Source organism: Sparassis crispa (genome assembly GCF_003851025.1).
Source record: "Sparassis crispa DNA, contig_000000F, whole genome shotgun sequence".
Taxonomy (NCBI): domain Eukaryota; kingdom Fungi; phylum Basidiomycota; class Agaricomycetes; order Polyporales; family Sparassidaceae; genus Sparassis; species Sparassis crispa.
The window spans coordinates 3,488,938-3,514,137 of NW_020939747.1; the positions used below are offsets into that span (position 1 = coordinate 3,488,938).

The window sequence follows — 25,200 nt, forward strand, 5'->3', positions numbered from 1 at the left end:
TTCTCCACGTTTGATCATCCACATTCGATGTCATGGCTTCTGTCCGGATCCAAGCATTGCTGCAAGAGCCCGACCTCGCCGGCTCTGAGAAACGCACACTCGACTTCCTGAATGCGAGTTTCACCACACTCGGACACCTAGACGACCAGCCAGACCTCAATCACACGGTCGAGCAGGCGCGACAGGGGAGGGATCAGCTGAAGGCCCAAGTGCGTCCGGGCACCCGTATCCGACCGTTGCTCTTCTGAACCGAATGTCGCAGCTCAGCTCTCTCAATTCCGAATAGACGTGGACGCGCTGATCGTGCAGTCCCGAAGTGATGCACAGACCCAGCTGCACACTGCGCAGGAGCTGTCGCTGCTGCGACACTCGCTGGCGGACGAACTGTCGTCTCTCTCGGAAGAGCTGGTCTCGTCTCTCGCTGCGTCTGACGGCAAGCCGACCCTGTTGGAAAATCTCGAGACCCTGCACCGCCTCCTGAAGGAGCTTGAGAGTGTCAGGAGTTATGTGCAAATAATTGAACGTGCTTTGAAGCTAAGGTGTGCAATCGGTTTCACTTGCGGATCACAAACCGAGAGATGACAATTGCATAGCGCCTCTGCCGTCGAGCAGATACGCTCCTCGTCTTCACTGTCATCTCTGAGTGAATACGAAGCCCTTCAGCAGTTCATAGCGTCAGTGCATACAGCATGTGTTCAGGTGGAGGACTCCGCAGGTCAGGGGAATCTACAAATTCTCTCCTTCCTCGACAGTGTCAGAGAGCAGACCTGGTTGGACATCAAGAATGTGGTATCGGCGTGAGTGTAGACGTGCATGTCTTTCTAGCGGGACCTTAGTTGTATTCTGCAGGGCCCTACTGTCCGCTTCCGAAAAGCTTCACTGGCCAACGCCTGTGGATTACGTTTCCGTAACGGACGAGGATAGGAATATGTTCCAAAGCGCTTTCCTCAATCTCCTAAAGCTTCAGACCATGTACGTACATTCCAGCTTCGCCTTTCCTTCCTTCTCTGAAAGTCTCCTGCAGGGGAGAAAAACTTCACGCATCGGCAAAGGGAAAGGGTGTGGAAAGGGAAGGTCTCTATGCAATTCAGGCCCTGGTCCAGCCTGTATCTCTTCGGTTCAAGTATCACTTTGAAGGGACACGGCAGACGAACAGGCTTGATAAAGTGAGTGCACGCGGGAAGCCAATCAAATGACAGAAATTAACGCAGTCTTCTTCGATAGCCTGAATGGTACTTCGCTCATATCCTCAATGTCTCGCATGAACACCGCCCTTTCATGGAAACCACAGTACAACACCTGTTGAATGGTACACAATACAGGGGAATCATTGCTTGGGTGAGTGGAGGTGATTTATGTTGTTCTAGCTCTTCCTCATCGATACCGCGCAGCGGGAGTTTACTATGCTCCTCCTCCCTCTCCTCGCCCGCAAACTGCGACATACCGTTCCCTCTTTGCTGACCCATCCACCAGTACTTGCACACACCATCTACCAAGCACTCACTTTCGACAGCACGATCAAAGATGAGGGATTCGACCTCTACGGGACGACGGCTGAAAAACACGCGACCGATGTTCCCGTGCATGACAGGGAAGACAAGAAAACGCAGTGGGAGGGCATCAGTGAAGTAATTCTAGGGAGAAGGGAATGGTTCGAAGCATGGTTAGAAGGGGAGAGAAAATGTCGGCGATTCCATTTTTCATTACATATGTTTGGTTGCTAACATGGTAATTACAGTCGCCATGGACCAATACATGGAGATCATTATGGCTCCGGACGCGTGGCTCATAGCGGACGATGAGGGTGAAGGTGACGATACCCCAGCGATCAACCATGAGCTGAAGCCCACAAACTCTGCAAGGAGAGTCAAGGCGTTGGTGGAACAAGTCACAGGTTCGCTGATTTTAAATATTTTCTTCTGTTCGTACTGATATCTGCCCCGCAAAGATCGTTATTCTCCCTTACCCCAATTCACGCATCGTACTCGCTTCCTGATCGCAGTGCAGCTTCCTCTTTTAGAGTCTTATCACGCTCGCATATCGGCCTCTCTGGATGCCTTCGAGACCCTTTCCTCTAGCTTCATGCGCGCTGTGCCAGGCGCCCTCAACACCGTGGGGGGTGGCAATGATGCTTCGGGGCGACCGGGAGACAGCAAAAACCTGACAAGCGGCGTACAGGGCGTGCAGAGGCTATGCAAGGCGCTGCTGAGTGCGAAATATATGGCATCTGCCCTTGAAGCTTGGGGTGAGGAGTTGGTGAGTAAAGGGAACACTATCTAGTTATTCCCTTGAGCTCACGGGGACGATGTCACAGTTCTTCCTTGAATTGTGGGAAGAAATCAATCGCAGGGCGTCCTTGCGTTCTCGTGTAGAGGCTGAAGCCTCGCTGCCCAGCCCGAAGGGCAACGATGCTGACTCCGATCTTCCAGAGGGCACCATCTTCGAGCAACTGGTTACATTCTACAATAATCTGACACATCGCGCTGAAGACATGGTTGTCCATTGTGTCTGCGGAGAGGTGGAGGGCAGTTACAAGGCTCACATCTCCGGTGGTTCAACGTACGTAGATATGCTCTAATTATGGTTCGGTCGTTCTAACAGTCTCCGTAGGCATGTCACCAGCGCTGGCGCCGAAGACAGCATCTCACTTCCACCAACGCTCCTGGCGCCGATTGCATTGCTCTCTTCGCACCTATCATACCTTAATCCTACTCTCCCTCATACGATTATGTCCGCTCTGTATCGGCGGATCGCGTCGCATATCTCCTTGCATATTCTCCAGCGCCAAATTCTATATCGCGGCCGCGGGCGGATCGGCCTGCAGGAGAGCAAAATCATCCTGGCAGAGTGCGAACTCTGGGTGGAGACTTGCCGGCTCGCGTTGGCTCGCGATGAGCGGGCACGCGCCGAAGCGCCGTGGAGGCCGTTACTTCAGGCTGGTCGTTTATTGTGTGTCGAAGGAGAGGCATTCGCGAAGGTCACGGACAAGTGCTTTGGTGTAGCTGGGGACTAGGAGTGGGAGGGCGCGATGATGGAAACTGTCGGGCTCGCGAGTTTGAGCAGAGAGGTGGCAGGCCAGATCTTGGGAACGAGGGCAGATTGTGAACAGTGACCGTGCGGTTGTTGAGTTTTTAGGTATTTCTATGATGTCCTAGCATTGCATATTGGATGAATACAGCTGGGTATGATTGGAGATACATACAACAAGACAGCGGTAACGAGAGCTCGAGCTAAGATGAAAGGAACCCGTTGTCCCCTGTTAGATTTTGTACACGATACTTTCGCTGAGCATAAGCTCGTTGGCCTCTGTCATGATCTGACACGCAACAGTAGCCTCGGCAGTCCCGAACAACGTGTCCGTGGAGAGACCTTCGTTGATCAGCTCTACCAGGTCCGCCAGGAACATCTGCTCTTCGTCTTGCAACTTGGTCGCGAAGAGGTTAGCAAGACGTGTGCGGAAGAGCTTCAGCCTGTTACCCACACAAAGCGCATCAAAATGCGAACAAAATGACGGAAGTGTAGTACATACCGCTCGGGGTGAATGCGAGGGTCATCCGTAGGACCAGCAGGGGCTTCATCCATTTGCATATCTTGATCCACAGGCATCGAAGGCTCCCGGCTTGGCCTTTCAGGGACAGCCTTACCCTTCGCCTGCGCCGGTATCTCCATCCTGGCATCCGCTGCGCCATCCTCGTCGTCGCTTTCGTGGTCGCTCTCGTCTTCGTCCTCGTCCTCTCTTCCGTCGCGTGGAGTGCCGTCGTTCAGCTTGCGCTTCTTCCTCCGCTGGCGCTTGAGGACTTCTCGGAAGAGCGCATAGCGCAGCAGCTCTTCTGCCGCCTTCGCGTCGCGCTCCTGCACCTTCGGCGAGAGCCGTGCCTTTGCATGGGCGGTCGACAGACGGATGAGTGTTTCGAGTGTACGTGCTGTGAGTGGGGATGTCTGGGTGAGAGACAAGTCAGACGTTGGGACGCCGCTATAGAGAGGGATAAGACAACGCACCCTCCTCTTAGTGCCCTCAAGGTCCTCGTTCCGCAAAGTCGCGTACACGTTCACGATATGGTCCGCAGCGCCCTTGGTCAACACCGGTGCGGGCTTATTCTTTGCATACTGTATGTACTTCTTCACGAACGCGATGCTGAGCACCTCCTTCTTGCGCGGCTTCTTGCTGCGCGTCGAGGAGAGCGTGGCGCCGACGCCGATATGCAGGAGCGGGTCGTACTTCTCGAACGGGGACGGCTCACCCTCGTCTGCGTTCTCAGACACGACGCCGGGGCCCTCTATCGCGAGGCTCTGAGTGAGGCTATCCGCGACTGGCGTGCCCTCCTCGACGCCTGGCGGGAGGTACCGGTGCATACGCAGGACGTGGTCCGCTATCATGCGATCGCGTACCTCGTCGACGTCGTCCGTTACGACGAAGAGCAAGTCGAAACGCGAGAGGAGCGAGTCCGGGAGCGCGATATTCTTGTGAGGGTCTTTGTGCACATCGTACTGCGTCGCGTATATCAGACAACCAGACAATATATGACATGCTGCAAGAAGCGGAAGGATACGCACCTGGCCGTATATTGGGTTCGCTGCGGCGACCACACTGCACCGCGCGTTCAAGGTGGTGTGGATGCCCGCTTTGGCGATGGTGACAGTTTGCTGCTCCATGACTTCGTGAATCGCCACCCTGTCGATGTCCGACATCTTATCGAACTCGTCTATACACACGACACCGCGATCAGCTAATACCATCGCACCAGCCTCGAGCCTTCGCTCGCCGGTGTCCTTGTCCATCGTGACTGCGGCGGTGAGACCGACGCCCGAGCTGCCGCGCCCAGTTGTCGCAATCGCGAGAGGCGCTGTGCTAAGCACGAACCTCAGGATCTGTGACTTTGCAGTCGAAGGGTCGCCGACCATAAGCAGGTTGATGTCGCCTCGGATGTGCGTGCCATTGGGGAGGTTCTTCTCCCCACCACCTAGGAGAAGTAGGAGGACGGCGGATTTGATGTGGTCGTTGTCGTAGATGGACGGCGCGAGCGATTGCGAGAGCAGCTCGTAGATATTGGATCGCTTTGACATCTGGTTGATCATACGAATATCGGAGTCTGTGAGTGCGGTCTGGGCGATACCCCCGCCGATTTTTGACGAAAGGAGGTTGATATTGTTCGCCAGAATTAAGGTCCTGTAAAATGGTAGTCTTTGAGACCATGGCTAGCGGAACAAAGATAGAATCAACGCACTTGAACGCGCCGCTAGCACCACCTCCTACACTACGATACACCCCAACAAGTTGAATCCGGTCACCAGGCTTGCACTTGTCGACAAGGTCATCATCAAGAATCACGTCCGTACTTCGTGGCAGCTGCCCTGCGGGCGCGCGCTCCGGCATCTCTTGAATACTGATACGCTGGTGGTCGCGGAAGATACAATGTCCAAACTCCGTCTCCAGAGGGTGGCCTTCGTCATCTTGCTGCGGTGTCACGGAAGATGTTGGTGGGAGATTGGATGTTGTCGTTGTCGCGTCGCGATATTCTCGGGCGTGGAAAAGGTGCGTCTCAGGACAGTAGTGCACAGACTTGAGCATCTTGGGCCGGACAAGCGAGCAACGCGTCACAATGCCTTCGAGCGAGATCATCTTACCCAGCTGCGCGGCGCGGAGAGTGCGAGGGCTGACGTGGTGGTCACCGAATGACCCGCTGAAGCCGACGCGATAGCTCTTGCCTGAAACATCGTACTTCTCCTGGTCGTGTACGCGGTTCACGAAGTTGGCGAGCGCGTCGTCGAAGGCTGGAAGGTAGTCCACGGGCTGCTTCAAGAGCCCGTCAGCAAAGTCACGTCGGTAATCGCGAAGGTCGTCAATATTGACAATCAGTCGGCGCTGATCCTGGCGGAGCATGCGGGCAATTTCATCCTTGTAGTTGTAGAGGTCCGAGTCGGAATCGAGGAATTCTTCGAATATACGCGTCCTGTCGCGCATCTGGTCGTCCAGAGTTTCGGGCTCATCTAGAAGTGACATGATTTCTGTCTGAAGTGATGTGAGTAGAGATGTTTTGCAGAGGCTTTTCTGACATGCGGCAATCGGTGACACCGCACCATAATATTGCACGTTTCCACATCGGTCAGTCCTCATTCGCTCTCAGACCCCTTTCAGGCGGTCTTGCCTCATTTTACATAGCCAATAATATGGGCGTAAACCCATTTCCAACACGGTCCAACGCGTCAAATTACAGTTTTGACGAAGCACTAGGCTAAGAAACAGTTCAAAGTCCTTCCCGACGGCACACCGATGCAAAAGGACATACAACGCGCAATAACGTGCAGTGAACTCACCCTTTCGTGAAACTAGGGTTTTTGCTGGAGGAAGAACGAAGAGGACGTGGGAGGGAACGGACGCGTCGCGCTTGAAATTAAGTTACTTGAGGCACGAAATGCCCTGCCCTGAACTAGGCACATGACGTTCGGCTAGGAGTCTAGCAAGTACTGTCACTACTTAGCCGCAGCGCAAGTTTGAAGTTGCGGACGGGTCAACAGTTCTGAGTCTCAGAATCTCCTCAAATCGAGGCAGCGACGCCTATCGATGCTCTGGACACCTTTCAGTGTTGCCATCGTCGTGATGCTGAAGGAGAATAACAGCCTATTGTCGAGCGATCTCGCGGATGGTCAGAAAATACATCCGACAATCGTTAGTGCAGCTACTGTTACAACCCACCGCAAACCGTACAACCAAGTTCAAAGTCGGTAGGAAGGCTTGACATGTCAAGCTCTGGAGTCCCGCGATTGATTCGCACAGCCTGATGCTGCCCATGGCGCTGATCAACTGCGAACTCGCTGATCTGTCTCTGCCTTCTGTGGTGCAAACCCCATCCTCATCACCACGGTACTGTGCAGTCATCTGCGTAGCAGCCTCCGCGTTCCTCAACCTGTCCCTGGTCAGTTGGCACCGATTAATCACCACCAAAACCTCAACAAGCATCACGCTCGCCTTTTCGGGCTCAAACTCCTGTCAGAGTGACGTTCATCAAAGTGGAAACAGAGTTATATGAGTTATAAAACTCACCGCGGTCCCTGCTATCTGCAGGCTTCCTTTCGCCTTTGAGTACGCAATCTACAGAACAGCGCGCGTTAGCACGAGCGCTCCGGCGCGGTCTCCCCCGAAAGCATATTCCCACTGACACTTCTCGCCGAGACCAGTGCGACGAGGATGAAAACGGACAGGATCGACGACAAGCTGGCGTACATGGTGACGCGGAGGAGCGGAGGAGGGAGTTGTGCGGAGAAAAGATAAGTCGGTGCGCTTCAACGCTATCGGCGTCGCGCCCACGGCTCCATATGCACGGAGTTGGCAGGATCCCATGCTTGCAAGTCTCCACCGCTCCGCGAGTATCAGACCACTCACCGGATCGTACGGATCTGCTTCCTCGCTTGTTCCTTTCGCACCTCGAGGTCATCTGGCTCTTGCGCCGTCGTCGCAGTTCCCCGGCAACGTCTCCAATCGCTGCCATAGTACTCACATGCTCACCCAAAGTCCAGCTACCTCAGCGCAGTTTGAGACGCGCGTCTCACGACTAGACATTTGGTGCTGTCGACGATAATACACTCGATATAAACAGTACCAACCGCACGCCAAACAAGAATACAACAGAGTACAGGTCCACAAAAATGATGCCACAATGGATGAACTCCGAGCACGAATTCATGCGCATCGTGCTCCAAGAAGTAAAATCGGCATGGTGCAAACGCTGCGAGCGCTGTAAGGGCAGGGTCGTTAGTTCCACTGTTATGATCACTGCTGTTGAAACACATACGGACAATACTTCTCAACTACAATCAATACGGAGAACAGCAAGAATCACCACCAAACTGCCTCTGTCGAACAGCGGCTCAGTTAAGTCGTAGTTTCAATTGTGCATGCACCTACATCTACGAGCTGATAAGAAGACGAAAGACATATGAGAACCTCAGACAACAGCGATGAAAGACGCGACGCTTACCATTCCATATTCTTCACGGCTGACGATCTCATCTGGCGCCGCGACCTGTTTGCATCGCACCGAAATCGAACGAATGCATCAGCAAGATCAGATCAAGTGAGCACCTGTGAGCAGAGCACCCACCGGAGAGGCGGAGACGAGAGACGTAAGCAGTGCGAGCGACAGCAAGCACAGCGAAAACTTCATCTTAGCGGAGGCCGAAGACTGTGGGGCGAGTCGACTGGGTGGGAAGATAGCCTGGCGCTCAAAGACTTGCTCCGATGCTTATAAGCAAGTGGGCTCTTCAGGCACAGCGTTCGGATCCTTCCTCGGACGCCCTGCAATAGGCTGCAGTCTTTTCTGGGTGAGTCCTATACAAAAGTAGACTCCCGGCATCAGCCTTCCAGGAACCCCACCAAAGCATTGGGCCTCGCAGCTTCCTGACTGTTGCTACTGCCTTAGCACACGCCGTGATCGTCGCCAGATCGGTCTAGGTGTGTACACTGATAAGTTATAAGAACTATCTTGTCCACTCACCGACTCCACCGATTTTTTCGGATATCATGCAGGGAATCTCTTGCACCATGCAGTAATTGTCCGTGGGTGTATACATCTTCCATTGCTGATGTCGAAAGGTGCAGTACACACGTGCAATATCAAGGAAGCCCATTCAGGGGGCCGCGTATCTACCGCCAGCGTAACGAATCATACACGAGCAACTTGAACGTACAAGACAAACTTAGCCTATTATTAGTCCTGGAGTTTTCTGGTTAGTGCGCTTCATTCAAACTTACGCTTCACGGCACGTACCCATAGCTTGATCAACCCATCCCAAGACGCCGTCACAACTTTTGACTGTGGAAAAGAACATATGAGAATCGCCGCGGTACCTCCGAACATCGCACGTACTGTCTCATGAGGAAGCCATTCGTGTGCAATTACTACCTTCGAATGTGCCCGAAGACGCGACTTAATGCGGCCGGACTTCCATTCCCAGAACACGACGTTGCCCTCGCCATCGCCGCTGCTGATCCATTTGCCATCAGGAGAGAAACCCACCTGGCAAGCGTAACCAGCAACTGAATGCCCTGCGAAGCGCTTATTTCGTGCCTGCCTGAAATTATCCGTGCTGTAGACCAAAATTTGGTTGTCCAGGCTCTGGGCTGCGAAGTACTTCTCTACAGGCAAAATTCAGCAGTCATGCTACTGATATTTCCAGAAGTCTTACTGTTTGGATGTACCGTAACCGCAGGCATGGAATGCATATGCGGTTCGGCGATATACTTGATTACGACGGGGATATCGAAGTCCCAAGCACGGATGGTCTTGTCATCAGAGGTCGTGACGAATCGTCGATTTTCATCCACGAACGTGATAGTATTGACCGGACCTAGATGTTGGTCGTACTCCTGTGTAATCTCGCCAGAGTTGATGTCGTACTAATATTGGATTAGCTGGGAGATGACAGGACATTCACCAATGAGCACTCACCTGTATGATCTTTTTGTCGGACATACCGGCGAGGAATATATTCTGCTTATCCTCGTCCGGATGGAAACGCACAACGTACGGGATTTTACCGTTGCTAAAACGTTTGATACATGCGCCGGTCTCTGTGTCCCACAGTTTCATTTGACGATCGTAGCCGCAAGACAAGAACCTGCGACCGTCGTTCGAAAATGTCACATCTTTCACCGCTTTCATGTGGCCATGGAACGTTCGCAAACAATTGCCGTGAGTATAAACATCCCACAGCTAGTAGCGGCGTCAGCATCGTGATATAAAGTCAGACCAGAACACGCACCTTGATCTTGGTGTCCATGGACCCACTAAGAAGTAGATGGCCAGTATCGGGGAACAAACGTATAACTGACACGCCCTGTGTATGCCCGGTCCACGTGTGGATGCAAACCTTCGGAATGAACGTCTCTTGCGACCCCGCCTCGGCTTGTAGCTGTGGCGCTTCCGAGAGGGGCGGGGACATGTACGTGCGACCCTGGTAGTCTGTCATCGACTTGCCATGGAAGACGGACGACTCCAGACCCGGTGCGCCACGCTTCGGTTTCGCCTTCTTCGTCTGCACCTGCACCTCTGGCTCCTCTTCCGATTCCTCCTCTGCATCTGGTTCTTCCACCGCAACTTCATTGGGGTTATCTCCCGACCAAGTTGTCCATGGACCCTCGTATGCCCCCTCCCCGTCCACAATCTCGAGGTCGCCTCGCGGTTTCCGCTTCCGCTTTAAATCCTTCTTTTCCTTCTTCGACGTCCGCAATGCGTCAATAGTCGCGAAGTTGTTCGCTTGAGCTTTCTCGACCGAACCCAGGATTGCCGGTGCGTTCGGATCGACAGAAGGGTTGGCAGAATAGCCCAAGATAGAGTGGGTAAGATGCTGCTGCCGGAACGCATGCTCGGTCATCGACTGTTCCTCCACATGGCCTGCGAGGGCATTCTGATTCAAGAACCGATTACGGTCACCGAAAGGGTTCTCCGGCCCTTGCACCGGGAGCATCATGTCGTTATAGGTGATATTGACGTTCATTCGGGTGTCTGTCGGTCGTGTGACCAAAGACGTCTGCTTGAGGGGATCCTGCACGTACCCTTCAAGCACCATCCGAAATTTCAAGGACGCGTCTACGCACCTCAGAGAGCACATCTGGTGCAGCCTGCGGGCTAATGGAGGTAGCAGGTTCGTCTAGCCGTATTTTCTTCGCTGCTGGGATAGCAGACAGTCCAAAGGTATCCGCCGAAGCCGAGAGAGATGTAGCATAATCCTCATCTGAGGAATATCCAGGCAGAAGAGACATGACTGAAGCTGGAGAGAGGTTGGGTTACGTAATGTCCCACTGGAATAATATTTCTAGAAAAGGTGAGGCAACCCAAAAATATCCATTTTTGTTCTAGTCGAGTCAAGGTGTGTTGAGCATGTCCCTTTCTTACCTATACACGACTTTTCATCACTTGCTGCTCGGGCAGGCTGCCTGCTAATGCGCGAAGGGGTTGTCTGGAGGCAATGGACGGAAGATGAAGACAATTTGCTCACCCAGGCGGTAGCTGTGCATGGGGAAATTGACAACTGGAAGAATGTTGCGCTCTGTGTCCCTGGGCGCACCAACAAGGCTTGCAGAAAGGCGATTACCTACGTGTATATTCACGATAGTACCATGATCTGACCGGATTGCATCGATGTAACAGCGGTGGCTTCATTCGCTTTCCCCCTCCATCAAGAAGTCCGCTTGGACCGCGGAGGAGGACCAACTTCTATTGTCTCTTCACGCTGTGCACGGAACTAAGTGGTCTGTCATTGCCCGTCAAATTTCTGGCAGGACAGATGATGCATGTTCAAAGCGCTATCGGGAGGCATTGGATCCTTCTCTCAGGCGGGATGACTGGACAACTGACGAAGACGCCGCGCTTCAGGAGGCGTATGCACGTCTGGGAGGCAAGTGGGGGCAAATGGGACAGCAGTTGAGGAGAAGCGGGTTGAGCTGTCGAAACAGGTCGCGCTTTGACTCTGTGGCGTCCAACGATCGTTCTGACGTGTTGTCACCAGATGGAGGATGTTGGAGAGGAAAAAGGCCTCTCGCCGTGAGCCTTCTGAATCAACTCTCTCTGTGGCGAACGTCGACATGGACCAACCTCCTCTTGATGATACCTCGACTCAATGGATGGCAATACCTGTTGATTCCCGGCTCTGGGACCACGATGCTTCACACTTCATGTCCTCTTTGTCGACGCTGCCTATCGATGCGATGCTGCCACTGGGTGAAACGCCACCGTCCTACCTACCATCGGAAGACTTCGCTGCACTGGATACTTCCTATGATCAAACTGATGTCTGCTCCGACCCGGTCGATCGTCCGCCCTTCCAATATGCTTCCTCTTCCCTGAGTAGGGCTTTATCGAGTCCTCTTACCTCGCCGTCTCCGCAGGCGCATTACGCTCTATATCCCTCTCCCATTTCCGAACATCTCAACTTGACCGAAGCTTCCTCGAGTGCCGGTCCGACTGTGCACGAACCTGACCATGCGGCGTTTGTCGCACTTGATAATCTCTCTGGCGTCGACTATAATGATAGCAGGTACTATCAAAACGGCCGACCTTCTGACTCGGAGATGAACCACACACACGGTTGTGGTGAACTTCCGGTGGCAATCGGAGCCTCTCCTGAGATTCAGAGTGTCATATTAACTCCAGCTTCGTCTGTGCTTACTCTTTTGTCACTGCCGGCCTCGCTGCCCAGTTCTTCCGGTGACTTTGAAACACCTATGAGTGCAGCCGGCAGTGAGCCACCGAGCAGCCCTGCGGTCCACGACACCGCACTTTGTTCTGCCGCGCCGAGCGCGAATTGGCAGTGTACTTCGCGCGGGTGGTCGCTACGTCTTTCTGCCAACCTTCCGGCCACATCAGAGTGAGTGTTGTGAACCTCTTCTATACTGCTGTGGGTGTGCCGACCAGTGACCCTTTTGCAGCTCAGGTGTGCTGGCGTATGCTTGCGGTCATCAGCTCTGTTGGCCTGAGGGCACCATCACGAGCAGCGCCTGTTTCGCGACGTCTGGAGATCTGCTCGAACATAACAGGGCAAAGCACCCGCAAGATCACTTCGGTAGCAAGCCATTCAAATGTGGATTGGCCGGTTGCGGCAAGAGCTGGAAGGTTAGCCTGGAATCTCTCAGTTGTACGTCTTTAAGCTCATCGCTGGCAGAACATTAATGGCCTCCAATATCATTTGCAAATGTACGATTCATTTCGGCGTTTTTCACCGTATAGTCTGGTTTGACACAATGTTCTTCTTTTTCTATCAGTTCCAAGACACACTTTCAACAAGCACTGGCAGCAAGCGTCCCGATACCCGCTGAGTCTACGAACTCCACTACTGACCCGAGCCAGGCGGAAAGCAGTCGGGTCAAAGCAAAGACTTTTCCTTGCACATACCCTGGTTGTCGCAACGAGTACAAGCAACTGAGTGGCTTGCGATACCACCTGGCCCATGTGCGTGATAAATATTTCGCAGATGGCTCCTCCGTATTGACCAGTGTATGCAGGGCCATCCCCCCGATATGCCTGCTCAACTAGACGTTGTTCCACCGGCGTTGGCCCGCAAGATGGCCGAGAAACTACAGAACAAGGCCCTTCCTGTAGTCCGAAACCCGTGAACATACGCTTTGCTGCTGACTGACTGATGATACTGCCCACGGTTTCTTACACGAAAATTCGTTTAATGCTGATAGAGTGTTGTGGTGTCGCTCGACGTTGAGCACGACTTGTTTCTTAACTTTCGAGGAGGTTCTCCCGACCGATTAGTTAGAGAAGTTAGAAGTCGTGCCATCACATGCAGATTTCCATCCGTTGTGATTACTATTAAATTTAACCGGAAGACATCATTTCTCGTATGAATGGAGGTTGTGGTTGTGTTTATGTGGCTGCGAGATATGCAAGGACGAACAGAAACAATGTCGCTAGACGCAGTGCTACACCCTTACAACTCTGCCCACCCCACATCCGGTTCGTCACCGCTGAGCATCCCGAGTACGAACACAGTAACGCTCGCCGCCATTCGAATACCCAGTCCACGATACAGCTGACCGGCGCCCGTGTTCCTCAACCAACTCTCGTTCTCATAAACATCCTCAGGCTCCTCCGCAGTCTTCTCTTTCTCTTTACCCTTCGCCTTCCCGCTCGAGTGCCGCCGATGCCGTTTCTTGGGCTTCAGCGGAAGGTCTGACCGTTCCTCCGTGAGGATATGCCACAGCGCGTCGACGACGCCGTTATAAGGCGCAGGGCGCAGCTCCACGCACGCCTTGAGCGGCTTCGCGGTCCCACGTACCTGCACCTGCAGCCGCCTGCGCGCGGTCTCGATCGGGAGCGTGATGAGCAGCCCCGCGAAGCCGCCGAGAAGCTCCGCGACGCTCCACATGAACGGGCGCGTCTCGGGCGTCAGCGGCGCGCCGCCGAAGCTAAGGTATGACGCGAAGAGCCCTGGGAGCGTGAGCGGGACGAGTGTGCGGAGGGTGCAGTCGAGCAGCGTCGGGATGAGGAGGTGTGGATGGAAGTACACGCCCTTGAGGCCGCCCTCGTGGGAGAGGATCTGGCGGAGGGCGTCGATGGGCCCAGAGTAGGTGCGATACCGCGGCATTGCAGACTGCACGATGAGGCGAGTGCGGATGAGGTCGAGAGGAGAGAGGAAGAAGCCTGTCAGGACGTGAGAGGCTACAGGGAGAAGTAGTGGTTGCATGGGGGAAGTCGACAATAAAGGAAGAGCGGGGGAGAGCACGGATTGGAGGACAGCGTGGATCAATGGTTGCAAACCCACTGAAAGCGCATCGCTGACGCTGGATGTCAACAGGCCTATGCGAAGACGTTAGTGGCTGAAAGTCCCAAAAACGCCAGTCTTAACCTTTCCAAAGCGACAACCAGCCTTCTGCGCGAAATCGTCCTAACCGCTTCGCCATTCCCCACGAACCAGCTGCACTGCCGACTGGGATGACGTATTCAGGTATGGTACCCTCCTCCAGGACCGACTGCCTGACGACATATCCCCTCTCATCGGACAGCCTTGGAGGGATGGATGGAGAGGAGTCGGGTTTACTGGGGTCCGCGAAGTATTCGTTCGACGAGTCGCTGAGCTGTACGAAATGGTGAAGGCGCACACGCTTCAACAAACCAACTCAAGCGTGAAAATTGGCCCTCACGATCATACCTCTTCTTCCTCATCCACTACATCAGTCGTCAACACCGCTCCGGGTACTACCTCTCCCGCGTCTCTTGGAACCCACTGGACCTGGAGTAGTGTCTTCCCTACATCAAGTGGCATGACGAGTGCCGTGGTCGCATACTGCAAGAACGCCGCAGCCAGTAGGCCTTTCACAGTAATGATGATATTTGTATTCAAGGCAGAATCATTCCCGATAGAGGTGGACAGCTCGAACAGCGGGTTCGACCTGGTGCGAGTAGACCATTCGTACGATGGCGTAGATGATGGGGAAAAGACGGTCGAATTCTCGGAAGAACTAGGTGGTGGGAGAAAAGACCAAGCATCGGATGGGGAGGTGTATAAGTCACGTAGAGAAGACGGAGGTGTAGAACTCATGCTAGCAGAAGAGACATTCGTTGGAGGCAACCGAAAACCAGAAGTTCAACGTAGCAGCTAGCGAGAGATGTAAAGGATTCTGTTGACCCTAAATAGTCTATGTCAGTACAAAAGTCCAGCAGAAATCGGGTGAATAGAGCATGCAGTTCTTGGCAAGGCCGAGGGACACAGTGCGCGGCATGCGCCGACTTGCCGCCAGGGCGCCGTATTTGACTTTATTTGTTCCCGACTCCTTCCAAGACAGGCAACTTCTGTCGTTCGAGCTCGCATTAAACAACTCCCGCCTCTGCTCTTACGTATGTGAGGCACTGCAGTAGTCGTCTGATGCTTTCCTTCTTGCATGGGAGCTTGGTCTGGCAAAAATACTTGTACGGGTTATATATGTAGCGAAATTGTAGGACTTACAGTTGTTTCGCGTAGAAGCTCAGCTTATTGGGTGATTGCGAATGGCTAGGAGATCCCATGTTGGGAAGATATGGTTCGACCCGGAAGCCTAAGGGACGTATCATCTTCATCTGTCTAGGCATGCGCACGTAGGAACTAGCATCGTAACCGCATTAACTCGAGCACTGCATGAGTGCCCAGATCTTAGCAGATTAGATCTCCGAGGAGTGATCATCGATTGAGGATGTCCATCCTTGTTGAACTAAATACTTCGCAGCTCGACGCCGCGAGCGATCGACGAGTGAATCGTTGTATGTACTCTTAGGGCCTCGTCCATCCTAGGCTCCTGCCTACGAATCGTCACGACCTTCCACGCATGTCTTCCCTTCCGACTGCAGCAACATCAATCAGTTTTCGACCGCAGTCTGCGACGTCGAGCGTCGTAGATGTTATCGCGTCGTGTGAGCAGTGATCTGCTTCGTCACCTTCCCTTTTGTTACTGACCTCCCACGCAGACCGCCGCGCGCAGGCATTTCTCACGGACTCCGTGTCCGCGTCCGCGTCTGCTCCCTCCGACGAAGAGGACATAGACGAAGAACCGCAGGGTGACGAAGAGGGTGGGATTGGCATCGAGACCGACCGGCGCAGCGCACGCGACGCGTACGGTTTCAGCAATTTAGAATGGGATGAAGATCTGTCCCCCATTCCCGAGCGAGACGGCAGTCCTTCAAGCCTATCTGTCATTTCTGACCAGGACAGGTCGACCCCGATTGCAGCCATACCACCGGCAGGGGAGAGCACGCCTCTCCTGCGGAAGCCGACCGTTCGGACAAGCATCACGCACCTCAACAAGGCCGCAAAAACCGGAACCATCCCTGCCGTAGCGAACGACGGTGTCCCTATTACGCTTGTTCGGCAAACATCACGATTGAGTGCGCAGAACAAGATCATTGCAGAAAACGCTCATGGCAAAGCTGTTCCGGGTCACAGCACATTCGGCCAGACGGTCTGTCAGAAAGCCCCGCTTTCTGGATTTTGGGGATTAACACTAACGTTTCTGATCAGCTATTTAACGCCATCGCTATCCTCGTAGGTATTGGCATGCTGTCTGAGCCCCTAGCATTTTCATATGCTGGATGGATAGGTGGCACCATGATCATAGTGTCGTATGGACTTGTGACTTGCTATACGTGGGTGCAAATTTTTGGTGAAGAGCCTTTTCCTTACCTTGGACGTATTTTCCAGCGCGAAAATACTTGCACATATCATCCTGGACGATTTGCGGCTGAAATCATACTCTGACATTGGTCATAAGGCCTTTGGTCCGCGCTCAGGTCCTCTGATCAACGCTTTGTTTTGCTTGGAATTGTTTGCAGTCGGGTGTGGTCATACCGCATTTATGTCCATTCCAGTTTCTGACACCTCATAGCGTCGCCCTAGTAACATTATTTGCTGATTCGTTGTACGCGGTATGGCCCGCATATTCCCCGAACACCTACAAGATATTTTGTCTTGTCTTGTAAGTGGGCTCATTGCATTAGCGTGAAGGATGCATCTTCTCATATTCTCCAGCCTTATCCCGACGGTGTTCCTACCGCTGTCCGTGCTTTCTTATGCGTCAATGTTGGGCATACTCTCTACGCTCCTGATTATCGTTGTGATCCTCATTGACGGCTTCTCGAAGCGGGATCCTCCCGGAAGCCTTTGGATTCCTGCAGATACCAGCCTAAAATTCATGGGTATTGGAAAACTGGGTGTCTCTTTTGGGCTCTTCATGGCTGGGGTAAGTTTGGTATTTATGGTTGTTGTGCAGTAGATTCTCATGGCGGCATGCAGTTCTCCGGACACGCAGTCATACCATCGTTGGCGAGGGACATGGTGGATCCTTCCCGGTTTGACCTGATGATTAATTATGCCTTTGGCATTGCCACGGCCGTCTACGCCATCATCGGCATTGCAGGGTATCTCATGTTCGGGAATTCTGTGAGCGACGAGGTAGGGTCTGAAATTTGGGATGTATTGCGAAGGCTAATATTGCGCGTCGTGTAGTTCAGTCAGGACCTTGCCAAGTATAGCGTGTATCCTGTGCTTAACAAAGTCGCCTTGTGGGGCCTTGTTCTGACTCCGATGTGAGTTTTCCCTCGTAGCATTCCGCAAGATATGTTCATCACCTTCTTTTAGATCCAAATACGCGCTTTCAACGAGGCCGGTGAGTATATACTACGCCCCAGGACGGTCAATGTAACGTCTCACGAAACCAATCTAGCTCAACATCACCATGGAAATCGTGTTGGGTTTGGAAACGAACACCGCCCCCACGAGCGAACACACCGCGAAGTCCACAACCCAAGGAGCGGAGCCACTCACTGCGCAGCGGCGCAAGGTCGTGCTGAAGCGCATACTCACTGCGGCGGAGCGCGCTGCATTCACGATGCTCTCCGTGGCCGTGTCGATCCTTGTGCCCGAGTTCAGCTCAATGATGGCGTTCCTCGGCGCGTGTACCTCGTTCCTGCTGTGCGTCATCGGCCCCATATCCGCCAAGGTCGCGCTCGCGGGCAGGTGTGGGTTCTGGGATGGTCTCGCGCTCGTTATCGGCACGGTGATGGCGGTGTGGGGGACCGCTGCGACGGTGTGGTCGTCGACATGAGTAGGGGAGCTGACAGAACAGAACAGAGCAGAATAGAATGGTTTATCGAAGATACCCCAGCGTCAGTAGGTATGTATAAATACTCAACATCTAGGGAGAGTCCTTGCGCATATATCACTCGCAGCAGAATGTGTAGCTCACGAGAATCAGGCATGTCTTCAAGCATACTGCATATATAGATCGCCATGATGCAAATTTGGTCCAGGAGTGTACTTCCTCCACATCTTGGTGCCCGACCCCCGAAACCAGGTGACTGTAAGGGACGTTGATGTTCCAGATGTAACAAGAGATCACTGCGGTGGCGGCGGCGTGGTTGCTCGCGCAGCCTGCACTGCAAACTGGAAATCGCAGTTCCAAGATTCTTGGACAAACGTCGGATGGGACTCCGGGTAAAACTTTCTGGATGGAGCTTAGGCGAGGAATTTGAGTGCAGCAAAATTAATTACGATGCTTCTCGGCTCCGGAGGTCAAGCAGCGACGGATTGCTGTGCTGCAGCTGTTTACCTGCGCCTTGTCAGCGCTTCAGCGCCAGCGGGGTCCCGCTCTTTTGCCAAGTCCAACTTCGGGTTATCAAAGACCAATGGGAAAAGTTGCAGAAGAGCATCGCCCACAGCACGGCATCGCATTGCGCAGTGCGAATGCTAAATGCGAGAGCCTAGTATGTCGCGTGTGGGGTTTAACAGTTTAACGCCGTCCTGTTCGCCAACATAATTGGCATTCGGTATTTTACAGCCACGCGCATTGCGTTAGTCTCATGGACCCTCGCAGTCATGGACTGACCGTGACAGTACGTGTGCATTTTGTCATCATTCATGTCGGAAGGATTCCAGCCGTATCGGAGCGGAACGTACTAGAGGACCCTTGGAGCGCTCGGCCGCAGGTCTGGTAGGTCATCCGAGGCGGGGCGGGGCGCATAACCAAGTCGACCTAGCCATACTTTCGCGGGCCTTGACAGGTTACGTCGGTGCATAGTACACGTCCTTGCGGCTAGGTGAATGTTCGTAGGAAGTGCCATGTCGTGAGCCCAGGGTGCAGGCGCGTGCGCAGTAGCACAGTCTGCGCCTTCTTCTCGAGACTCCGGAACCAGGTCAACAATTCAAGGCAAGATTGAAGCCTGGTTAGCAACTGTGATTCCCACACCTTCGTGAAAGAACAAAGCGCCACCCTAGATTCAGGTTAAGGGTAACGGCGGGGTGCCACGGTGGCGGGGGGACAAGCTGGACGTCATCGAATGCCTTAGCCTCATTCGAAATTCGTTGTGTCGTGTACCTACAATTGCCCCTAACACCTCCTCCCTCCCCCAACCATCCCACGCTCTTTCCATCCACACTCTAATCCCTAGGCCTGTGAACACTTTCCCTCCTCCTCATCGTCCATGGCGACCGTCAGCGCTGCGACCCCGAACGGTCACCCGCAGCCGCCACCACAAGTCCAGGCGGAGCTTAATGATATCCTCGCCAAAGACGCGGACAAGAACCGTGTCGCGGTACACACCTTCGACCCAGATGCCACCCCAGAACAGAAGGCCGCCGCCGCTGGGTCGCAGAAAGACAAGCTAAAGAGCGGTAAAGACGATATTAGAACAGAAGCCACAGGTGCGCCACGACGCTTTGATGCGCAGCTCCACACCGTCAATAATGTTTTTGCAAAATTATCCAGCACTTACCGTCGACAACGGAAGTGCCGATGTGGTGCCCACTATCACCGTGGAAGACGTTGACGTAGAGAAAACAGAGAGCAGCGCCCGACCAGAGGTAACAACTTCGTCAGCTGAACCACAGATCCCGGGTGCAATACCCGTGGCGGCGACCCCCGCGATCCCAGAGTGGTACAAGGTTGGCTGGCGTGAGGTGTCCGGTATTGAGTCCGTGATACCAGAGGGCGAAACCAGGGACAAGGCCGTCCTAGAGCTGTTCTTGAATGAGCAGTTCTACGGTGATTGGTACCACAATGCATTCCTGATAGTGACGGTGAGTGCAAATGAATATGGCCCGTGAGCTGTGTAAGTGACATCATTCAGGTGGTCGTGATCACACACTTCCTCACTCGCTTCAATTTCGGCTGGGGATGGTTGTTCATCCTCCTCGCATTTTGCAATACATACTACTCCACCTCTATGTCTCGGGTCCGGCGGCGGGCAAGAGATGACATTCAACGCGAGCTCGTGAAGACGCGTTTGGACTCTGACTTCGAATCAGCGGACTGGGTCAACAATTTCCTAGACCGTTTCTGGCTTATCTATGAACCTGTGCTTTCACAAACAATCGTAGCTTCGGTTGACCAAGTTCTGAGCACGAACTGCCCCCCATTCTTAGACTCCCTCCGCTTGAGCACTTTCACGCTTGGGACGAAGGCTCCTAGAATTGACAAGGTCAAGACCTCTCCTAGGACGCAGGATGATGTCGTCCTCATGGAATGGGCATTGTCGTTCACCCCTAACGACACCTCGGAGATGACAAAGAAGCAGAAGGAGGCAAAAGTCAACCCGAAGATTGTGCTGTCTGTTCGGCTAGGGAAGGGTGTCGCTAGCGCAGTGATGCCAATCCTGTTGGAAGACATCAGCTTTTCAGGCCTACTCAGAATCCGCCTCAAGTTGATGACCACTTTCCCGCATATTCAGTTGGCGGACCTGTCGTTCATTGAGAAGCCTGTGATCGATTATGTCCTCAAACCCATCGGTGGTGACACTTTCGGTTTCGATGTTGCCAACGTTAGTATGTGACACCACGTCTTGGCTTTGTCTCACCTTTTTTTGTAGATTCCTGGCCTCTCAAGTTTCATACGTGACATGGTGCATGGAACATTGGGACCCATGATGTACGATCCGAACGTCTTCACACTTAACCTTGAGCAGCTCCTCTCGGGCGAGGCACTTGACACCGCGGCCGGTGTCCTCCAGGTCCATGTTCATTCTGCTAGAGGCATTAAGGGCGTGAAGCTTGGTGGCGGGACGCCTGACCCCTTCGTTAGTCTTAGCATCAACAACAGAGCACAGCTCGCGAAGACCAAGTACAAGCATAGCACGTACGTACTACATCCCTTCCCCCACGCTATCCTGCGGTCTCACAAGGCATACTCAGGACGAACCCTTCATGGATGGAGACGAAGTTTTTACTTGTCAACAACCTTACAGAGACGCTTGTGCTCTCTCTGCTTGACTACAATGACCATCGTAAGAACACCGAGCTCGGGAACGCGAACTTTGATCTCTCGAAGTTGCGTGAGGATGCGTCGCATGAGGGCGTCGAGGCTCCGGTGCTGAAGGACGGCAAGGAGAGAGGGATGGTGCGGTTTGACGTAAGCTTCTACCCCGTCCTGATGCCTGAGGCAGGAACTCTCGAGCTTCCAGAGAGTAGTGAGTTATCGTGCTCGTTGTAGTTAGCTCAGCCCCACTGACGCCCTTCCTACAGAGGTCGGCATCGTGCGCTTGATGCTGCACCAGGCGAAGGACCTGGACCACACGAAGTCCATGACAGGCGACCTCAACCCATTTATGAAGGTCTTCCTGGGCAACTCCAGGAATGCCCTCCACTCGACCGGCAAGGTGAAGCACACGAACAATCCCGTCTGGGAGTCCGCCGCCGAATTCCTCTGCACGGACAGGGCCACCTCCGTCATCACTTTGAAGGTCGTCGACGACCGCGACTTCATGAAGGACCCCGTCGTCGGGTACATGACTGTCCGGCTCGAGGACCTGCTCGCCACGAGCAAGGAGGCGGGTCGCGACTGGTGGCCGCTCAGCGGCTGCAAGAGCGGGAAGGTAAGGCTCAGCGTCGAGTGGAAGCCGTTGAACATACCTGGGGCACTGCACGGCGCGGACCAGTACGTGCCCCCCATTGGCGTCGTGCGGCTGTGGCTGCAGAAGGCGACGGATGTCAAGTGCGTCTAGCGTTGGCGGCCTCTATATTTATGTTCTCACATGAGCGCTTTCGTAGGAACGTCGAAGCCGCGTTGGGTGGAAAGGTGGGCTGCATTGATTGTGATTCTGAGAAGCTGTCAGTTTCATGCTTCTACTTCCATGACAGAGCGACCCGTATGTGCGTGTGCAAATCAACAATGTTACCCAAGGCAGGACGGAGGTGGTCAACAACAGCAAGTCCTCGTTTACGTCATCCCTTCTGGTGTCTCTAATTACTCCTTTCTGAGCAGACTTGAATCCAGAATGGGACCAGATCATCTACGTTCCCGGTAAGTTCACTCGGAACGTGTCCAGAGTGTGCTGCGCATACTGATGGGTGGTCGACAATAGTGCATTCACTGAAGGAGGTACGCATGGAAGTTTCATTTTACTTGACGCACATTCACAAAACGAGCAGATCATGACGCTCGAGTGTATGGACTACCAATACTTGACGAAGGTAAGTTTACAGCATGAGGAACGCAGCGTCCTTGTCTAAGTCTGGAGCAGGATCGTTCCCTCGGGTATGTTGAGCTCAAGGTTTCCGACCTGGCGCGGTCTTCAGAAGGAGGCGAGTATCGCCACGCTCCGACTGGCAAGAAGGTCGCTGCGGAACCCATCAAGCTCGATAAAGGTGGACTCAAGGGCAACTTGCACTACGAAGCTGAGTTCATCCCTGCGCTCCCCGTCAAGGACGTCAAGTTCGAGACGGGAGTCAACGAGATCCAGCGTGCGTCGCAGCGCAACGGAGAGAGCGACGGCGATACGGTTCTCGACGATGCCGGGTCCGGTAGGTCGTCGGAGGAGGAGACCGTGCCTGAAGGTATTACTGCTTCCGGCCCCCTCAGCCCTCTAAGCCCGGCGTTCAAGATCGTAAATGAGAATGGGACTGCTAAGGCCAACGGCAATGGTACTGCGCACAAGAAGACCAACTCGAACGATACTGCTATTAGTGCCGAGTCTGCGGATACTACTCCGACTACGGATGTCGCCAAGGCGGAGGGCAAGCGGGAGGATGAAGGCTTGGAGCTCAGTAAAGATGAGCTCCTCAAACACCGTTAGTGTCACCTTATCCTGGATCACATGTCATCGACTGATGGCGTCTTGCAGAGTCTGGTGTTATCATCTTCAACGTCATCTCTGGACATCTACAGAAGAAGGCGCGGCTCGAGGTACTCTTGGATGACGCGTATTGGCCTGCATTCAGCACCGTGCGGGCCCATGCACACAATGTGCACTGGGAGTACATCGGCGAGGGCGTCATCAAGGAGCTCGATTTCGGCCGCGTGTGGCTCCGGCTCAACGAGGCGGATGAGGGCGATAAGGACGACGTCTACGCTGAGTACAAGGGGGAGGCCAAGACGTTCTTAAAGCAGACCCTCGTGCGCTTTCACTTCGGTTGACTGTTGTATTTGTCCTTGACGTTCTCTTCGTTTAGGACTGTCCATCCACTTTCACCCTCCTTCATAAAGATGACCCAGAGAAGACGTCAACGATCGAGATCGAGACTCGCTATGTACCTGTTCCTATGACGCTGCAACCCAGAGAGAGTATCAACAGTGAGTTTATCGTGCTACTCTGTTCCGTAGAGATTACTCACAACTACTGTAGACCAGGGAAGTCTTTCTGTCGAGCTATTCGACGGTCGTGACATCCCAGCTGTCGACAGAGGAGGTGTGTGCGATGTTATTCAGCAATTTTTGTTTTCTGACCATGCCAATAGGCAAGTCGGATCCCTTCGTTGTGTTCTCTCTCAACGGGCAGAGGATATACAAGTCGCAGACGAAAAAGAAGACGCTTACTCCGGAGTGGAATGAGCGCTTCGAGGTGGCTGTGGTATGTCCGGATCTGTCAAGAACGATGCGTTTCGCTGATGTTTATGTCGTAGCCTTCACGGGTTGCCGGTAACTTCATGTTGGAGGTATTCGATTGGAACCAGATTGAACAGGCCAAGAGTCTTGGACTTGGCAAGATCCAACTTGATGACCTGGAACCATTTGAAGTGGCCGAGCGAGTTATCCCTCTATCTTCGCCGAAGCATGGAGAGAAGGGCAGCATCAGGGTCTCCCTACTGTTCCGTCCTGAGATCATCGTCAAGACACGCAAGAATACGTCGACTTTCTCCACTGCGGGCCGAACAATGACTCAGATCGGCCACCTCCCTGTTGGCGCAGGCAAGGGCGTCATGTCAAGTGTTACGGGTGTGTTCAAGCGGGACTTTGTGAAGACCAACGGTTCCGTCGATTCCGACCTTGAGAAGCCTCCGGTTCCGGAACTGCCTGCGGGACAGTCCTCCAGACCCGCGGGTGGGTTGGCTGCGCCAGCCAGCGTGGGGACAGCTGCAGCTGCCTTCCCCCACATCACTGCTGCTGGGGAGAGTGCGCCGGGTCACGCCCAGGAGCCTGGCACATTACGAGTCATGGTTCTGGATGCGAAGGACCTGTCTCCTGGGGATGCGAAACCTTATGTCCAAATTCGCGTCGGTGATAGGCAGTACAAGACGAAACACGCGTCGAAGACAGCAATGCCAGAATGGTATGGTCAACTCACTCTGTGAATCCATGTACTGGTATTGATGGTGTGTGTGTGCAGGAATGAGTCGTTTACATTCGCGGCAGCTCCTGCAGTCCAGACCAAAATGTACGCATGGGTCTACGATCACAAGACTCTGGGGAAGGATAAGGAACTGGGCTCCGCCGAGATTGACGTACGTATGGATGCCTCCTCTCTTTTCGCAATCGCTTATCAATCCATCCTACATCCAGCTTTGGCGACATCTACAGCCTGGAAGTGGCGTATCCACGGCCGACGTCTTTGCTGAGTTGCGTGAGGGACAGGGTCTCTTACGTTTGCGCTTGGAGTTCGATCCTGACGCCAGTGGCAACCTCCCAAGCAGTCGATCGCGTTCGTCCTTCCAGTCAATGGACCGTACCATATCTGCCCCCACATCGCCATCAAGATTTAGCTTGAGCGGTCGTCGAAAAGCGGATCGCGACGATTGAAAGAGGTTATCAGTGTCACAACTCTTGCATTCGCGCACACGCGTTCTGTTGTCTCCTTTCACATTCACGAGAACATCAACGTTCCCATTTAATAATGCTTCATTCATCATGCATTCACGACTACTTTAAACTCTGTATTACCTGGACTTTATCTTGCAATCAACTTATACTCACTTAGGATAGGATAATACATACGTCAACGCTGCTTGGTCTACTTGAGGATGCAA

The 25,200-nt window shown here is 53.6% G+C and overlaps 9 protein-coding genes across 9 annotated transcripts; 4 read left to right on the top strand and 5 right to left on the bottom strand.

Moving 5' to 3' along the window:
* Positions 1-32: 32 nt before the first annotated feature.
* Positions 33-3,013, top strand: SCP_0113030 (hypothetical protein; the record flags this gene model as incomplete). The annotated part of the gene is made up of 11 exons (XM_027753527.1): positions 33-209; positions 268-539; positions 594-797; positions 850-972; positions 1,025-1,166; positions 1,225-1,338; positions 1,392-1,683; positions 1,739-1,894; positions 1,949-2,256; positions 2,315-2,559; positions 2,611-3,013. 11 exons carry the CDS (start codon positions 33-35, stop codon positions 3,011-3,013), a joined length of 2,436 nt encoding a protein of 811 aa, XP_027609328.1.
* Positions 3,014-3,259: 246 nt separating this feature from the next.
* On the bottom strand, positions 3,260-6,001 carry SCP_0113040 (DNA replication licensing factor mcm3; the record flags this gene model as incomplete). Its single annotated transcript, XM_027753528.1, has 5 exons — positions 3,260-3,470; positions 3,530-3,939; positions 4,000-4,488; positions 4,555-5,167; positions 5,226-6,001. 5 exons carry the CDS (start codon positions 5,999-6,001, stop codon positions 3,260-3,262), a joined length of 2,499 nt encoding a protein of 832 aa, XP_027609329.1.
* Positions 6,002-6,854: 853 nt separating this feature from the next.
* SCP_0113050 (hypothetical protein) lies at positions 6,855-7,224 on the bottom strand (the record flags this gene model as incomplete). Its single annotated transcript, XM_027753529.1, has 4 exons — positions 6,855-6,911; positions 6,968-6,985; positions 7,043-7,090; positions 7,159-7,224. The coding sequence occupies 4 exons, from the start codon at positions 7,222-7,224 to the stop codon at positions 6,855-6,857; spliced, it is 189 nt and encodes a 62-aa protein (XP_027609330.1).
* Positions 7,225-7,812: 588 nt separating this feature from the next.
* Positions 7,813-8,162, bottom strand: SCP_0113060 (hypothetical protein; the record flags this gene model as incomplete). The annotated part of the gene is made up of 4 exons (XM_027753530.1): positions 7,813-7,851; positions 7,904-7,912; positions 7,977-8,021; positions 8,100-8,162. 4 exons carry the CDS (start codon positions 8,160-8,162, stop codon positions 7,813-7,815), a joined length of 156 nt encoding a protein of 51 aa, XP_027609331.1.
* Positions 8,163-8,705: 543 nt separating this feature from the next.
* On the bottom strand, positions 8,706-10,759 carry SCP_0113070 (Pre-mRNA-processing factor 17; the record flags this gene model as incomplete). The annotated part of the gene is made up of 7 exons (XM_027753531.1): positions 8,706-8,711; positions 8,766-8,810; positions 8,865-9,133; positions 9,184-9,394; positions 9,447-9,710; positions 9,760-10,542; positions 10,595-10,759. 7 exons carry the CDS (start codon positions 10,757-10,759, stop codon positions 8,706-8,708), a joined length of 1,743 nt encoding a protein of 580 aa, XP_027609332.1.
* A 649-nt stretch (positions 10,760-11,408) lies between these two features.
* SCP_0113080 (hypothetical protein) lies at positions 11,409-13,108 on the top strand (the record flags this gene model as incomplete). The annotated part of the gene is made up of 6 exons (XM_027753532.1): positions 11,409-11,452; positions 11,506-12,363; positions 12,425-12,608; positions 12,658-12,689; positions 12,758-12,944; positions 12,998-13,108. 6 exons carry the CDS (start codon positions 11,409-11,411, stop codon positions 13,106-13,108), a joined length of 1,416 nt encoding a protein of 471 aa, XP_027609333.1.
* A 323-nt stretch (positions 13,109-13,431) lies between these two features.
* SCP_0113090 (mitochondrial carrier) lies at positions 13,432-15,042 on the bottom strand (the record flags this gene model as incomplete). Its single annotated transcript, XM_027753533.1, has 3 exons — positions 13,432-14,300; positions 14,350-14,578; positions 14,653-15,042. 3 exons carry the CDS (start codon positions 15,040-15,042, stop codon positions 13,432-13,434), a joined length of 1,488 nt encoding a protein of 495 aa, XP_027609334.1.
* Positions 15,043-15,802: 760 nt separating this feature from the next.
* On the top strand, positions 15,803-18,073 carry SCP_0113100 (Vacuolar amino acid transporter 1; the record flags this gene model as incomplete). The annotated part of the gene is made up of 10 exons (XM_027753534.1): positions 15,803-15,887; positions 15,942-16,432; positions 16,492-16,616; positions 16,672-16,806; positions 16,856-16,945; positions 16,999-17,209; positions 17,263-17,421; positions 17,476-17,555; positions 17,608-17,635; positions 17,693-18,073. The coding sequence occupies 10 exons, from the start codon at positions 15,803-15,805 to the stop codon at positions 18,071-18,073; spliced, it is 1,785 nt and encodes a 594-aa protein (XP_027609335.1).
* A 1,375-nt stretch (positions 18,074-19,448) lies between these two features.
* Positions 19,449-24,973, top strand: SCP_0113110 (Uncharacterized protein; the record flags this gene model as incomplete). Its single annotated transcript, XM_027753535.1, has 19 exons — positions 19,449-19,668; positions 19,733-20,043; positions 20,094-20,783; positions 20,832-21,097; positions 21,154-21,428; positions 21,484-21,952; positions 22,009-22,036; positions 22,099-22,165; positions 22,223-22,261; positions 22,323-22,339; positions 22,390-22,431; positions 22,482-23,028; positions 23,082-23,353; positions 23,410-23,530; positions 23,583-23,645; positions 23,695-23,807; positions 23,860-24,506; positions 24,564-24,678; positions 24,737-24,973. The coding sequence occupies 19 exons, from the start codon at positions 19,449-19,451 to the stop codon at positions 24,971-24,973; spliced, it is 4,539 nt and encodes a 1,512-aa protein (XP_027609336.1).
* Between the last annotated feature and the right edge of the window lie 227 nt (positions 24,974-25,200).